Raw genomic sequence first — 15,239 nt, forward strand, 5'->3', positions numbered from 1 at the left:
TTGATATTCATGTTAGAAAACATGGGGCCATTCTCCAAATGGGAATTTAGCTGTGGAGCAGTTTAGCCTCTGCTGTGACCACAGGCTGTCTTGGTCTTGCTGTGCTGCTGCTCTGCCTTCACTAGGGCATACCCAGGGAGTTAGCATAGTCCCACGCCATGGTTGATGCATTGTGTGTCCTCTGCAAGGGAATGTCACTGCTTTTTAGGGTGACCAGATAATAAGAAAAAAATATCGGGACACAAGGGGGTGCAGGGCGCCGCTGAAGCAAAAAAAAGCCGGAGCGCTGCTGAAGCCAAATATCGGGACAAATGGCGTCTCGACCATACATCCGTCGGGACGCGGGACAAACAGCTGAATATTGGGACAGTCCCGATTTTATCGGGACATCTGGTCACCCTACTGCTTTTTAGCCACATGCACCCCAAAGCGCTTCACAGACTATACTGAACCAACTGTGCAAAACGGAGCTCAGTGCAATCCCCGGCTAGAGTGGAACATGGCAGCTCCTTCCCAGAGCATACCAGGTCAGGCAGAAGACTCCATTTTCCAATTGAAACAGCAGCGGGAGAGCAGGAAGGCCGGATGCAATTTGGCCAAGAGCCTGGGACCACACCCCTATTTTTGTGTTCCATAATGATGGGAAGCCAGCACTCCCTAGCACCATACCGGAGCATTGTGGGGACAACTAACCCAGAACGGAAGGCAGCCCGATTGACTCCCCAATGTGGAGCATGCACGCAGCATACCTTAGCACTGTGCTGAGGCACTGGGGTGAGGGCTGATTCAGAAGGACGTGTGCCCCTTCCTCAGTCCCTAATGCCACAACACGCTGGGTTTTCCCTGGATGGCTCCCATCAAAGTACAAACCCAGCTTGATTCTGCTTTGTTCATGAGATCAGCCAAGCTCTCAGCATGAGGTGGTAGGTACAGTAGAGCTCCTGGCCACAATGCCACACTTGAAACCCATTAGGCCTCTCCTAATTGGCAGTCAGCAGTTCTACCAAATGAGCTGGAAGGGAGTCTCTCCCCAGCCAAGCAGCTAGGAGCCATGCTGAGCTGGTCCCATCTGGGAGTGCCCCTCCTCCGGCCGTGCTGAACTGGTCTCTGCTGGGAGTGCCCCTCCTCCGGCCATGCTGAACTGGTCTCTGCTGGGAGTCCCCTCCTGCCAGTAGCACGGTCACCAACTCTCACGATACTGTCATTAGTTTTGCGGTAGCCGATGTTTCGCTCAAAGCCCCAGCTCTTTGAGTCATGTGATTACAGGAGAATATTCAGCTTTCATTCAAAAGCAATCAAAGGTAAGTTTCTAGCCCTCATGGCTGTGGAGGAAAACATGACCCAAGTGCAGCCTAGGGGCTCTGCAACCAGATGGTAAATAAGAACCTGGAATGTATTGTTTGTAAAAATCTAATGCTTGTTTGGGGCCCAGCTTGTGACTTTTGACACTTAGGGTTGGTGATGCTGTGGCAGAGGGGGCCCGTAGTGGGAAGCCCCTCTTTGCAGATCTTAAAGGTCTTATCTCTGCATGGACTTCCCTCCCTGGGGCCTGTGCGTGGTCAGGGTCAGAACGGTCTAATATCTCAGAGCTAACTAGGCACTGAAAGTGACTGAGTTTGTTCACGAGTCTCTGGCTGAGCAGCAAGAGATGGAGCAAGCATATGTGCTCCTCTGCTGCCCCCGTGAGAGCAAGTGGGTTAGCACACCCCACAGCACCTCGAGGAAGCTGCAACAGGTCCCCAAAGCAGGAGGCAGACAAGGAGGGGAGCAGAGCTGCAATGGGGAGGGAGTTGGGGCCAGAGGAGGAAGTGGAGGCTGCACACGGAGATATAGAGGGATGAGGGCAGAGGAGCTGTGCCAAGAGGGGGCTGCATCCGGCAGAGGGGCTGAGGCTGGAGAGGATGGGGCTCTGCAGGGAGGTACGGGGCTACATCCAGGGGCATAAGGCAGACATTAAGTTGCCTCTAAACCTGGCTTGATACAATTCCAGAATTCGGGGAGGAATCCCTGGAGTGAGCCTGAAGGGCTCTCCTTGCTCTCTGCATCTTGATGAGCAAGCCAAGCTGAAGATTTTGCAGGGAGGGCACTTCCTATGAACAGAGGCCCAGGCCTGCTGCCTCTGGGCCAGAGCTTCCCTGCTGGCTCAGAGATACTCTGCAAGCCCAGAACAGGTCTCCTCCTGACCCTGGATCACTGATCCTTTACTCTGTGCTTGTGAATGGTGACTGATGCTGCCTACTGGATGATGCCTGATCTCTCCTTGGAGAACTGGTGAGGCTGCAGGAATCCCAGGTAACAGGGAGGATAGAGGGGATGGGGGGAAGGAGGAGTTTATTTGTATCACAGACAGAACAGGATTATTACACTGGAAATGTAGCAGACTGCAGGCCTAGGCCCTTACACTCACTAACAATATTATATTAACTTTACAATGCAGTTATCCTCATTAACACAAAATGCAATCATGAAACACCCAGAGGCAAATTTTTTCCTGATCCCAGTGCATGTGTCATGTCCCAGTGCAGTGGCTCTATCACAAGCAGGAACAGTCCAGGTTTAGTCCAGGTGAACAGTTATACTGCAGTAGTGCCCAAAGGCCTGGGTCAGGGCTTCATTATAGACAGACAGACAGACAGACAGATAGTCCCTGCATTTCTTGCATAAATCTACAAGCCGCTACAATGCTATAATTAACATGCTTAGAAGGTATTTTAAAAGATGTTGCTTAAAGAGGCAGCCCCTAAAGCGGTGAGAATTTGTCTGGAGTTGGAAGGTGTTGCTTTGCTGAGAAACTATGACATTAAGATGTAGGTTCAAAGAATGAGGGAGTAAGATTCTGGTCTGCAGAATATACAGTCATGCCTGACTGGAACTTAGCCCTGAAACTTGAGTTCTGCTCAGTTTCTTGCACACCTAAAATTTGGGTGATGATGCTTACAAAAGCTCTAAATGCCACCAAACTCTCAGGCCAAGTGAGACTAGTGAGGAAGAGTCATTTGAAAGTTTCATATTCTCTTTATAAACATGGCTTCAAAATCTTGTGCATTTCCCCAAGCTAAAGGTCCATTCCCAGGGTGCAGCTGCTTTTCCTGCATGGAAGAAATGAAATTCCATAGCTCAGTGTGCACCACTCTGACCAGAGAAGCTGTCAAAAAGTGATCATGTCAGATCTGATGTGACATGAACCTAGGGTGGATAGGAGTAGAAAAAGGCAAATTTCTGTGCAGCTGCTAGTTTAAGTTGCATGAGATACAGGCTGCTTGCACTAAACAAATTTGGTTCTGTTCCCGTTGTGCTGCATAGTTTTTCTGGGCTCCTGTATTAGTGCACAGGCTTGGAAATGGCAAGGAGCATGAATCCTTAGTTTGTCTGCGTCCCAGTGGGTGGTGTGGCAGAGCGACAGGAGACCCACTGTTTGACGTAACTCCGTGGGAAGTCCTCTCCTTCATTTTCGAGTGTGATGGATCCAGAACTACAGCCTGAATTGGTCTGACTGCTTTTCTCAAATTCACACTCGATTGGACTCCCACAATCTGAGTCCACAAATCCACTGTCAATGGTGTCTAAATCTAGGCAAATTGCTGGGTAACCATCACCAGTTCGTGTATTAGGAGAGAAAAAGTCGTAAGGGCCATCGCTATAGGAAACACTTTCACCATCTGGAGAAGGCAGAGAAGCTGGACTTTCTAAATCCCACTGCTCATGATGCAGGCAAAGGGCCTCTAAAATACTCCCCATCCCTCCTCCCAGGGCCTCTGCCATCAGATGGTGCACCGAGGGACTTGCATTCCTCCATGAGTGCTCCATAGACACGGAGCCCGAGGAAATTATGTTATCTTGTGCACTCAGGGCAGCCAGAGGCAAACTGCTGGAAATTTCACTGTTATCGCCGTCAAGATTAACCTTGGGGTAGCCATCCTCTCCATCAGCATCCAGATGCTCATGATCCCTGTGAGCATTGTTACAGTTGCATTGTGAGTAACAAGGTGTAAATTCATCAGCCACAGTTACGGTGTCAATAGAGAGATGACCATATGACTGGTCCTGTATCCCACTGCTACTGTTCAAACTGGACAGATGGGACTGGCTGTCCTGACCGTGCATGGCCAGGCAAGACACGCAGGTCTTGCGAGGGTGATCTTTATTGAGTTCTTTCAGCTCCTCAGCAGCAGTGTTGTGGGAAAGGTGTTTGCTGTAAACTTCTAAAACTTCTGGAAGGACAATCCCCCACTCAAAGAAATCCAGTGTTGCTTTGGTACAGGATGCACCAACCCATTTCTGCACAGAGACACAAGGAGAGAGGTTATTAGCGCTGCACTCAGTGGTGGCCAGCAGTTGGAAAATCGCATTGGTATGGGCAGGGGTGGTATGAGGTGGCAGTGGGGCTGTGGCTTGCGGCTGCCCCAGGACCTGAATTGTTTTTCAGAGGGAAATCGGACTCTTAACTGACCGGGAATGGCAAGAATTTCAGTGGCATTATTGCCAGACCCAACAGCTACAGCAGAATTATCTGTAAGTCAATTCAATTAGGTAGTTTTATCTAGCTCTTTGTTTCATTGTTTTGTACTTGCCCCTCAAGCTTGGAGTGTGTCCCTGCCTTTGTACTCTGCTGGTCAAGCTCCTGGCCTGGCCTTTGCTCCCTCATCACACAGCCCCTACCCCTTTCCGGGACCCTGCCTCCTTCTGCATCCGACGCAGCAAGCCCAGCCTTAGCGCTCTCTGGCATCCTCTTACACACAGGGCTCTGCTTGCTGGTCATGCTGCCCCCATGTCTAGAATGCCCCAAACCCCATTTGCTGCAGCACTGCCCTGGCCTCTGCTCCCTTAGGAGTGTACATGATCCGAGTTTTTGTGTGTGACCTGCCCAGCCCCAGTACGCCCCCCTCTGCTCTGTTCTCACCCTCACTTGTCATGTCCTGTGTACATTATGATTTAGCTCATAAGCCCCTAGGGGCTGGGACACATCTGTCTGAAGTGGGGGGGGGGCCCTCATGCTCGGTGGGCATGGCCCAAAGAAGAATAAATACTTCATTGTCTTTATTTCACAGCCATCACTCCTGGCTGAATCCTCTAATTCTCTTTGAAACTCTAGGGGCTTGTCTACACTACCTCTAAGGTTGATGTAACTTACGTCACTCAGGGGTGTTACAAAACGACCCCCCTGAGCGATGTATGTTACATCGACTTAAACTTGTGTCCACACCATGCTATGCTGGTGGGAGACGCACTCCCGCCAACATAGCTTCCGCCTCTCGTTGGGGTGGAATAATTACATTGACGGAAGAGCACTTTCCCGTCAGCATTGTGCCGGTGAGGTAGTGAAGACAAGCCCTAGCTAAAACCAGATGTTGTTCCAATGGCCCTATACTAATTAATATCAATCATTTATATTGCAGAAGTGCCCAAACTGTGCTGGGTGCTCTACAGATATCTAGAAAAACACAGTTCCTGCCCCAAACTACTCTCAGTCTAACTAGAAAGAGCAGTGAAACGTTGGGGGTCAGGTTTGGAATACTGCTTGTTACCGTCTCACACGCGACATGGAAAACATACATTTAAAGCTGCAATCATAAGGTTTATGTTGATTACTTGATTTTTAACCCTGGCTGTCTGTGAGCTGTAAAGGGTAGGAATGGGCAGGTGCTCAGACGTGCAAAAGGCTGTTTACAAAAAAAGCGCAAACCCCTTTTCTTGGAGTTAAACAGGCAGAAAGTACTTGCTGCTCGCCCGCTATCTCTCACTCCTTCTCCCAAGGGTCCAGTTCCACTCAGCGTGCAACAAGAATTGTACGAAATAACTAGTAAGCACTACTACCCTGCTTTCAGTTCTGTCTGTATTTCTTGCAATTTGTTCTCTAACAATGCTGTCTGCACTTAATAATGGGAATCACTTATTCCCTGCCAGCCAGATCCAGGACTAGAGTATGCCGGGCACATCCACAGACAAAAATGGAGAGACCCTTCATTCCACCAGCTCTGGACGGGGCTGGTATGGGAATCGTGATGGAATAAATGGGCCTAGAGAGCCAAAGGTGCTGGGATACCATCCTCTGTAAACAGAGCAGCTTTGGAGCTATTTTTCATTCTTCTATAACTCAGAAATTACTGAACAGATTTTCATTGAATTAAAAATAATAATAAAAAAATGACAACAACCAGCCTTGGGCTAAGCCCCTGCCTGGGGAGAGCAAAGAGCTACGGAGGGATCCTCACAAAGTAAAGAGTAAGTGAAAACAAAGCCATAAGTGACCCTCACACCCCCAGCACTTGCTACCCACAGCTGCTACCAAGACTCCAAAGCATTTAAGAAGGGACAAGCGGGACAAGTCTACTGAGTGTTGGGCTCCCACTGCCTTGTCCCTCAGTGCTACCTGAAGAGAATTTCTCAGCTGCCTGGTTTTGTGCAGACAGACTGTGGTTGAATGTGTCCTAGAACAGTTGTTTTTTGCCAGCTGGTAATAAAGTCCCTGTTCAGGTGTTAGCAAGGTCACCACATCCTCTGTAGCGCCCTTGTCTGTGCATTTCGTGCTGCGGCTGATAACTGTGTGGGCGACTGTTGCTTTATTCTGCAACTTTATTAATTTCCCAGAAGTTTCTCAGCTTCACCATTTTGTAACTTAGAAATGAATGACCTTTCATTCCCTCTCAGCAGCCCAACGAGGAACAGAGCGGGCAAAACCCTCTGTCCCAGTCCGATGGAGAACGGCTGTCACTTTTCCACCCCAGAGCAGGAAGTGACTCTCTCCAGAGCGCTGAGAGATCCTTTGGGATCAGCAGTGCTCAGGGCAGGGCTGCTGAGGACAATGAAAAAGAGTCACTCCAGTTTGAACACCTGTCGCCTACGGGGTTGGGGGTTATCTCAGGGGTGCTGGTTTAACCCAAACTGACACCAAATCAGCAAATGTCTCCAAATGTACATTCCTTCCATGCAACAAACAGGAAAGCACAGTTCCCCCAAGGCCACTTCTCTGCTTCCCCAACCTGCCCTACTTCAGTGGTTGGTCAGCACGGCCCCTGCCTCGCCCCCTCCTTTCAGGGTAGTAAGTAGACTTGGCTGCACTTGCTGAGCTCCAGCGGGCAGTGCCTCCCAGGGCTGCCTTGGAACCACAGCTGGGACTAGCTCCAAGCTCCAGGCTCTTGTCTGACTTGGCTCAGCCTCCGTCTAAGGCAGGGGGGCAAACCTTTTGGCCCGAGGGCCACATCTGGGAATAGAAATTGTATGGCGGACCATGAATGCTCACAACATTGGGGTTGGGGTGCAGGAGGGTGTGAGGGCTCTGGTTGGGGGTGCAGGCCCTGGGGTGGGACCAGAAATGAGGAGTTCAGGGTGCGGGAGGAGGCTCTGGGGGGGGCGGGGGTGAGAGCTGAGGTGAAAGTTGGGGGTGCGGCAGAGATGAAAGTAAGACGGTATGGTCGGGTACGGCGTACCGGCAAGAGCCAGTACGCCATGCTGGACTGGACCAGCTTCCCTGGCGGTGATTTCAAGGGCCCAGGGCTCCAGCTGCTGCGGGGAGTCCCGGGCCCTTTAAAGCGCCACCAGAGCTCCGGCAGCCGGGCTCCTGTGGTGATTTAATGGGCCCAGAGCTCCGCGGCGGCTGGAGCCCCAGGCCCTTTAATTCACCCCTGAGCCCTGGGGCTCCCAGCCGCCTCTGCAGCTGGCAGCTCCGGGGTGATTTAAAGGCCCTGGGGCTCCCAGACGGAGCCCCAGCCGGAGCCCCAGGGCCTTTCAATCTCGAAAGGCCCCCCCTCTTCCCGTTGAGACCACGCCTCTTCTGGTTGAGGACACCCCCCTGCTCAGGGCTCCGGCGTACCGATAAGTCCTTTAAGTTACTTTCACCCCTGGGGTGCGGGCTCTGGGTGGGGCTGGGGAGGAGAGGTTTGGGGTGCAGGAGGGTGCTCTGGGCTGGGATCAAGGGGTTCGGAGGGTGTGAGGGGGATCAGGGCTGATCCTGGGGTTTGGGGCATGGCGGGGTGAGAGCTCCAGCTGGGGGTGCGGGCTCTCGGGTGGGCTGGGGAGGAGAAGTTTGGGGTGCAGGAGGGTGTTCCAGGCTGGGATCGAGGGGTTTGGAGGGTGGGAGGGGGATCAGGGCTGCGGCAGGGGGTTGGGACACGGGAGGAGGCTCAGGGGTGCAGGCTGTGGGCAGCGCTTACCTCAAGCAGTTCCTGGAAACAGTGGCATGTCCCTTCTCCAGCTCCTATGTGGAGGCGCAGCCAGGTGGATCTGCACGCTGCCCTGTCTGCAGGCACCGCCCTTGCAGCTCCCATTGACTGCAGTTTCCGGCTAATGGGAGGTGTGGAGGTGGTGCTGGGGTGGTGGAAGCGTGCAGAGCAGCTGCCCCTATCCGTAGGAGCCAGAGAGGGGCCATGCCACTGCTTCCAGGGACTGCGTGGAGCGGCTCTTGACCCTGCTATCTGGCTGAAGCCCCGGAGTGGGGCAAGCCCCAGACCCTGCTCCCCAGTGGGAGTTCGAGGGCCGGATTAAAACGGCTGGTGGGCCAGATCCGGCCCACGGGCCATAGTTTGCCCACCCCTGGGCTAAGGGTACCAGAGGGGCAGGATGTGGCAGCACTTGAGGGTCCCTTTCAGGGAGTTAGTAAGAGACCTTAGCAGCCTCACCCTGCTGAGAGGGAGTTTCTTCTTTACCCTATCAGAGAGCTGAGCTGGCTTATGGCCTGAAACAGGAGATATACATTTATATTGTTTATCTTCTCTATGTAACTGTGCATGCGCTTTTAGCCAGATACACAGCCGGTCCTTCTAGAGTTCTGCTAAGCCCTTGGCCTCAATGATATCTCGTGGCAGTGAATTCCACATATTTATTGTGAATTACACAAAAATTCCTTCCTTTATCAATTTTAAGTGTGTTGCCTTTCATTGACCTTTAAGGTCCCTTTGCTCTTGTGTTATGAGAGAGGGTGAATGGGAGTGTGCAGTGATTCTCCTCTAGACCAGGCAGTATTTTGTATACCTCTGTCAAGTCCCTTCTTCTTTGTTTCCTCCGAACTAATTACACCAATCTTTTCAGTTTCTCATGATACATACTGTCTCAAGGCCTATAATCAATTCACTTCTTTGTCTCCGAACACCTTCTATTTTTACTATATTCTGTTGGAGATGCTGTGACCACACAGCACATGGTATGCCAGGTGCAGACCTACCATTCATTTATGGGATGGCATAATAATATTTTCAATATACTATTCTAGTCCATTTTTTATATATTGTAATTTTCTGCAATTCTGAGCTAGCGTCTCATGGTGCAAAACTGGGAACTCATTGTGGGAGTCAGATGCTGCTTGGCTTTGGGGCTTAGGTAACCGCTCAACTATTATGCAGTAAAGATAGGGTCATGTGCAGGGAAGGCGGTTTATGCTGAGGCATCAGAATGACTCCAGTGAGAGAGACAAGATGGCAAAGTCCCCGGTGTAGATACCATGGCTGATCAGCCTCAGGAAGAAACACCCAGTAATAAAGAAACGTGTTTCAAACTCCTCAGCAATAAGTGAGGTAAGAGGAGCATGATAGGCTTGATAAGTTTAGTGCAGGTGCAAGAAGGGAAGTGGCGAAGTAAGGTTGAAATGGAAGAAGAGAGCAGACATCAGAAGGGGAGCTGGGAGGAGGCACTGTAATGGGAGGCATTTTTTATTTTGTTCTGCATGAACTCATGAGCAGAAAATATGAAAATTTACCATTTTAATCAACGGTCTCTTTGGGCACCTGGCTAAAGTCTCTACATTAGGGCGCAGCTGGTGTTTCTCCCAAGGGGGTCAGAGAAGAAACAGAAACAAGAAGTAGCTTTTGAAGTGCCTCTAATAAGAGCTGCTTTAACAACAGGTATTGTGTAGGAAGATGAGGTAATGTGAAATCTGCCTTTGGACACTGGCATTATCCCCATTCATCCATTGTATGGCAGGGTCCCCTCTGGACTATGACTGAAAAGCACACTTGAAATTCACAGTTTTCTCGCCTCACTTTAAAGTCCATCAGAATTGCATCGTGAACCCTGCTCTTTGCATGCCATTTAGCCAGAGAGGGACCTGTTAAGGATTAAATCAAAAAAGAGTTTGGCTGTTTTGAAGTGAGACGAGAATCAGGGTAACAGCACTGGAATGGGTTCCCTAGGGAGGTGGTGGAATCTCCTTCCTTAGAGGTTTTTAAGGTCAGGCTTGACAAAGCCCTGGCTGGGATGATTTAGTTGGGGATTGGTCCTGCTTTGAGCAGGGGATTGGACTAGATACCTCCTGAGGTCCCGTCCAACCCTGATATTCTATGAACTAGATAAAGTTACTGACTAAGACAGAAAATTGCCCCTATATAAATCCATGGTACACCCACATCTTGAATACTGTGTGGAGATATGGTTGCCCCATCTCAAAAAAGATATATAGGAATTGGAAAAGGTTCAGAAAAGGGCAACAAAAATGATTAGGGGTATGGAATGGCTTCTGTATGAGGAAAGATTAATAAGACTGGGACTTTTCAGCTTTGAAAAGAAATGACTGAGGGGGGATATGATTGAGGTCTATAAAATAATGACTGGTGTGGAGACAGTAAATAAGGAAGTATTATTTACTCCTTCTCATAACACAAGAACTAGGGGGCACCAAACGAAATTAATAGGGAGCAGGTTTAAAACAAACAAAAGGAAATATTTTTTCACACAACACACAGTCTGTAGAACTCTTTGCCAGAGGAGATGTTGTGAAGGCCAAGACTACAACAGGATTCAAAAAAGAACTAGATCAGTTCAAGGAGGATAGGTCCACCGATGGCTATTAGCCAGGATGGGCAGGAATGGTGTCCCTAGCCCCTGTTTGCCAGAAGCTGGGAATGGGCGACAGGGGACGGATCACTTGATGATTACCTGTTCTGTTCATTCCCTCTGGGGCACCTGGCACTGGCCACTGTCGGAAGACAGGACACTGGGCTCGATGGACCTTTGGTCTGACCCAGTCTGGCCGTTCCTATGTTCTTATGACTTCAGAGGGATACGCACCTAACTCAGCGATAGCTGCAGCTTGACAAATGTTACTGGGTTGGTTATTTACCCCTCCAGCTCTAACCATGTTTCCAGGCTGTTACCTACAACCGCTCTCTGGATTAAAATATCTCCTAGGGGGAATTGTTAGGCCTAACACTGGGTTCCCAGCATAAGCAGAAGACTGGAATGAGAATGGTCCTAGACTGCAGCTCATAGACCACTCAGATGGCTACTGGGTATACAAGAGAGTGCTTTGCCAGCTATGTCCTGGGTGTAAAATCTTTATGATACTAAGGTGCAACACAAGAGCCATACTCTGGTGCAGTGAAAACATAGAGGCCCAAATACAAAGCAGCACAGAGAGGCTGTGCAGAGCCGGTTTAGCTCCCCTAGGGTGAGTGAATCTGCTGTGCTACTGCTGTAAAAGGTGCCCCAAGGGGGTAAAATGACGAAGTGGCCAAGAAAACTGAAGATTGAAAATGAAAGTGGAGAGCTAAAGACTCCCCCAAATTATTCTCTCCACAGCCCCCAAAGCTGGCCAGCAGGCCTGCTCTTTCCACAGGCAGACACACTGGTAAATTCAAACCTGCACCCAAGTGTCACTTGAGATTCTCTTGCACTAGACTCCTCCTCCCACCGCTTCCTCTGGAAAGCCCCAGCCTGAGTGAAGGAACTGGGCCATTTGTTTTAATTCTGCAGTGTGCACCTCTGCTCGTGGACGTGATTTGTTCCATTTATACCTTGAAATCTCCGTTGTGTACCACGTAAAGTGGTTTGAAAAAGGGAGCAGGATCCGGGATGAAAACCCCCAGCTTTTTCCATATGCTGGAACAGAAAGCAAGAGCAAGGATTCAGTGTCAGGCATGTTTCACAGGCCCAAGCCAAAGCATCTGGGATTGAGCAGCTGGAGTCGCCTGCCCAGGCCTTGCTGGGAGCCTAATTCCCCTTGAGTGAGTTCTGTTAAGAAAATGGACCTATGTGCCCTCTTGGTGATGCTCCATCCTCCTGTGTCTCAGGATGGGCCAGGCTAATGGAGTTTTCGACTGGCGTGGCCTCCAGGCTCTGCTCAACAAACATGTGAGCCTGGAGCCCTGCCTCCCATAATGCTCAGCACCCCCTCCCGAAATGCTCAGGCCCCAGGCTTGTCTTGAAAAAAGGCTCCCAGCTTCTGCCCCCGAACTTTGTGGTCCTTGCCCCCCAACTCTACAAATGGTCTCCCAGGCCTGGAAATGCCCAGTGCCCAGGCTCCCCGGAGGCTACAAACCCCAGGGACCTTCCTTCCCCCAGCTTGGAGCAGGTCACTTTGCCTGGTCTGGGTTCTGCTCCCAGGTGCCCCCATCTGGATCATTAGAGACTCTACTCTCACCTTGCCCCAGGTGCTGTGGGTTTCACACAAGCAGCAATTAGCCGTGCTCCCAATTCAGAAGGGCAGGCGAAAAGTCCAGCCCACGTGGGCATCACTGGAAGCAGGGCTCCGCTAGAGGGCAGAGTCCCCTCAGAAAGGGGAGGGCTGAGGAGTCAGCGTGCTAACAACAAAGGCCCAGGAGCTACCTTGCCACAGGCAGCAGCAGATCTCTGGGAAGGGCAGTGCTGTGGGCACAGACAGGGCTGTGAGTCCACCAAGCACTGCCCCAGTCCTGTTCACCCAGGAGATCACAGGAGAGGGCTGAGTCTTTGTGCCTTTCATGGTGGGTTACTAATGAAAGTGAAATCCCCTCCCCGCCTCCCGGGAAGAGGAACAGCGCTGTGCAAACAGTCGCTGATTAACTGCTGACTTGGACTGACAATGATCAGAAAACCTGGGATTGGGAGGTCACATAGAGCAGATGCCGAACAGAGTATTTCCCAACACCCCCTGTGTGCTCTTACCTCTGGTGTTTCGTCAGGAACACTGTGACGGAGACAGCGACCAGAGCAAAGGCGAGCAGCGACACCAGCCATCGCACTCCTGGGCTCTCTGAGGGCAAACCAAGCAGGGTTAGTCAGTTCTTATCCTGCATTTCGGCTTCTGTCTAAAGATGCCAGAGAAAGCAGGAGAGGTCAAGGACAGAGGGGTGGAAAAGCACTGGGATCGCAACACCCCAAATCTTTTCCTGTGAGCTCTGAGGCGCTGGCCTGCGGCACAGCTCTCTGGAACTGGGGTCAGGCATTTCTTTTCCTCTTTGGGAGCCCAGATGGTATCGCTCCCATGGCAGGGGTATGGGCAGCACAGAATCTGACTGCAATCTGGGCTGTTTGTCCACAGCTCTGATAGAGCCGCACCCTGCGGACATCGCACTTTCTTGGATCACTTTCTATTAGGAGACACAGGACTCAATGTGCAGCTCCTTGTACCAAGGACCCCTGATCTGGTATTGGTCAGCTGTGTCTGATTAGCACCTGCCTGGGACACCTTCCAGTGGCTTCAGAAGTAGGCAAGTAAAGGGGGCCTGGATGATGAGGCAGGCAAGTGGCCTGGGGTGCAGGGGGAGGGATGCAAAGACATCATATGGACTCATCTACAACATAAACCTACAACACAGAGCAGAAAGCACCCTTGTCATATGCCTCAGGGGAGAGCCCGGCTCTGGCTGGTGGAAGTCCTTTGCCATATGCCAATAGTCCTAGTCCCTCCCCCTGCACAACTTGAGGAAATACTCCTGCAAGGCACTGGTGGAAGCACCCTCTACCCACTTGGCCAAATATGCTACCTATGTTGCTTTGTGCACTGGCATGAGCTCTATGCATGAGTCAGAATCACATGCTGTATAATGTGAATGCCGGATTGCTGTACCAAACCCCAGTCTCAAAGCTGGATATAAACTCCCCAGTCCTAAAAGTCAGAGCCCTGAACTCAAATCTGAAAGCAGGCTCCCTGAATCCAACCCCCTGGATCTGAATGGGGGACCCTGAACTCCAATAATGGAACCTGATCATCTCAGACTGTCCCGATTTCTGAAAACTATCATGATGCCAGCAGGATCCTGGAAGGCCAACATTTAAAAGAGAACTGGTAATAGCCCTCACTGCTCTGTCTTCAGATGACAGTGCCTCCCTAGTTATGTCTACCTGCATGTTAAAACCCAGGGCAGTGAGTCTCAGAGACCAGGCCCACACACTACAGTGCTAAAGTCTGCTCTGTAGACATTTACGCTTGGGCTGGAGCTGAGGCCCTGAAGTCTGGGGGTGAGGGGGTTCAGAGCCCAAGATCCAGCTGCACCTGAATGTCTGCACAGTGTTTTAGTGCTATAGTGTGAGCCTCACAAGGCTGAGTCTGTAGACCCATGCTCTGAGACTTGCTGCCATGCGTTTGAAAATGCAGCATAGCCGTGCCCTCTAAACTCAAGGTGTATTACGTATTGTAAAACCAATGCAAAGTGCCCAAATTACATCAGCATCAGTTTATAATCCAATACCCAGTACACCTCAACATACCCTCCCCTAATGCTCCCAAGACAAGGTGGGCATTGCAGGATGCCCAGATTAATAAATCTGGAGTCTGGCAGACCAATCTGGGGGTTTATTGGCTCCATTAGAGGGCTGAACAAGCAATGGGCTGAGCTTTGTGCTGTGACTTTCTGGAACTGTTGGCTAGCATCAGACAGGGGAGGATGCAGCAAGGACAGGAAGGCAAAGAGGGGCTGATGCTTTGTTTACCCTCAGGTTCAGTTTTCAGGGTTAGCAGGGAACTCCATTCGCTCCAAACCCCCACGTAGTCAGAGCCAGGCCGGGGCTTGGCTCGCACCTGGAACTCATAGTCTGTCCCCCTCTGGAATTCCAGTGGCAGGAGCACCACGCTTCGCTCGTCCTCTGGGATCACTTTACTCTTCTGATTCTGTGCAAAGTGAAACACCAAAGCAGCTTTTAGCAGAAGTTGAGGGTTCATTCCCAGCCCTCTCTCGCTCCCCACCCCCAAAGGTTCTGTTTCTGACTAAGAAAGTGTCAGTTTCAATATTAGACCAACTAACTGTAACCTTTTAGAACCATCTGATCCTCTTGCTTTGCCTTCTGAATAGCAATGACATCTCACTGGAGACAGGCCTAAGCCCACAAAACAGACCTAGCTTGTAAGCATTCAAAGTCTTGTGGGTGTCAAGGTCTGGGTTTTCGAGCCCATCCATCTTTATTCCAGCACTGATGGGTTAGCACTTCCCTAGTTCCTTGCAGAAGGCGATGCTTTGACCCCCAGCTCCCCTCTGAAATGCCATGCTCTGATCTATCACACTGTTGGTAGCTAGACAGGTCTGAACACATGACTTCCCCTGCAGGGAGCCACTGGG

The 15,239-nt window shown here is 50.8% G+C and overlaps 1 protein-coding gene across 1 annotated transcript in view; it reads right to left on the reverse strand.

Moving 5' to 3' along the window:
* Positions 1–2,321: 2,321 nt before the first annotated feature.
* IL21R (interleukin 21 receptor) overlaps positions 2,322–15,239 on the reverse strand; it is a 32,616-nt gene continuing 19,698 nt past the window's right edge. Inside the window, exons 5-9 of the mRNA XM_034783610.1 lie at positions 15,183–15,234; positions 14,617–14,794; positions 12,850–12,937; positions 11,721–11,805; positions 2,322–4,278 (exon numbers count right to left, since the gene is read on the reverse strand). Coding sequence (XP_034639501.1) covers positions 3,361–4,278; positions 11,721–11,805; positions 12,850–12,937; positions 14,617–14,794; positions 15,183–15,234 — 1,321 coding nt within the window. The 3' untranslated portion in view covers positions 2,322–3,360. The remainder of the gene's footprint in view (positions 4,279–11,720; positions 11,806–12,849; positions 12,938–14,616; positions 14,795–15,182; positions 15,235–15,239) is intronic.

The sequence above is a fragment of the Trachemys scripta genome, chromosome 10, assembly GCF_013100865.1.
Source record: "Trachemys scripta elegans isolate TJP31775 chromosome 10, CAS_Tse_1.0, whole genome shotgun sequence".
Taxonomy (NCBI): Eukaryota; Metazoa; Chordata; order Testudines; family Emydidae; genus Trachemys; species Trachemys scripta.